General features: G+C 40.4%; 1 protein-coding gene across 1 annotated transcript; it reads left to right on the top strand.

Annotated features, from left to right (window-relative positions):
- Positions 1 to 207: 207 nt before the first annotated feature.
- On the top strand, positions 208 to 813 carry LOC143565359 (uncharacterized). Its single transcript, XM_077052348.1, has one exon. It carries the CDS (start codon positions 208 to 210, stop codon positions 811 to 813), a length of 606 nt encoding a protein of 201 aa, XP_076908463.1.
- The last annotated feature ends 582 nt before the right edge of the window (positions 814 to 1,395 follow it).

Below are 1,395 nucleotides of genomic sequence, written 5' to 3'. Positions count from 1 at the left end.
AGTTCCGGAACTTATGGCAAACCAAGTTGTTCAACCGGTTCAAGCCAATCAAGCCTCGACTTCTCAAGCTACACCAGCTGTCCCAATGCTCGGGGGAGGGCATTAGTGATCAATGCAAGTTAAGCCCGACATGACAATAATGTGGTGAAGGGTACGTTCTTAGTTAATAACGTTTATGCATCCATTTTATTCAATACCGTTGCCGATATGAGCTTTGTTTCTTTAGATTTTGAGCCTATGCTTTCTTCGTCTTGTTCTAAACTCGAAAGTTCTTTTACGGTTGAAGTCGCGAATGGTAAAACTATCTTGATTGACTCGGTTATTCATGGTTGTACTCTAAATCTTAACGAATATGATTTTTATATCGATCTCATTCCTATGCAACTCGGAATTTTTGATATCATAATAGGCATGGATTGGTTAGCTCAACACCGTGCTGAAATCATTTGTTTTGAGAAGTATATTCGAATTTCGCTAAATGGCGATCAGATTTTGCGTATTTTCGTCGAAAAGCCTTCCAACGGGCTCAAGCTTATGTCGTGTACTCAAGCCCAAAAATACTTACGTAAAAATTATGTGGCTTTCCTTGCCAACGTCTTGGAAAAGAAACAAGAAAAGAAGACAATGAATGACATTCCGGTAGTTCGTGATTTTCCCGAAGTTTTCCCTGACGACATTTCTGGTTTACCTCATACTCGTGAAGTGCTGTTTCGTATTGACCTTGTGCCTGGTGTGAATCCCTTCGCCAAAGCTCCTTATCGCCTCGCACCTTTGAAAAAGCAAGAGCTAGAGAGTCAACTACAAGAAATCTAGCAAAGGCTTCATCCGCCCAAGTTCGTCACCTTGGGGCGCACCTGTTCTTTTCGTTTAAAAGAAGGATGGTTCCTTTCGAATGTGTATCGATTATCGTGAACTCAATAAACTCATGATTAAGAACTGATACCCTTTGCCTAGAATTGACGACCTTTTCGATCAACTCCAAGGCGCATCTTGCTTTTTCAAAGATTGATCTTCGTTCGGGTTATCACCAATTGCGCGCTCATGAGGATGATATACCTAAAACCGCTTTTCGAACTCGTTACGGTCATTACGAATTTATGGTTATGCCTTTCGGCGTAATCAATGCACCTGTGGTGTTTATGGACCTCATAAACCGCGTATGCAAGCCTTATCTTAATAAGTTCGTGATCATATTTATCGACGACATTCTCATTTACTCGAAATCTAAAGTTGAGCATGAAAAGCATTTGCATGATATCCTCTTGTTGTTGAAGAACAACTTTTTGCCAAGTTTTCCAAATGTGAGTTTTGGTTAGACGAAGTCCAATTCCTTGCCATATCGTTAACGAAAAAGGCATTCATGTTGATCCCGTTAAAATCGAAGCCGTTAAAAAT

The sequence above is a fragment of the Bidens hawaiensis genome, unplaced genomic scaffold (assembly GCF_021521415.1).
Source record: "Bidens hawaiensis isolate Kalapana, Puna unplaced genomic scaffold, B.hawaiensis_p1.1 tig00022323_1, whole genome shotgun sequence".
Taxonomy (NCBI): Eukaryota; Viridiplantae; Streptophyta; class Magnoliopsida; order Asterales; family Asteraceae; genus Bidens; species Bidens hawaiensis.
Note: the sequence above shows the minus strand (reverse complement) of the source record. Positions and strands in the feature narration are given on the sequence as shown.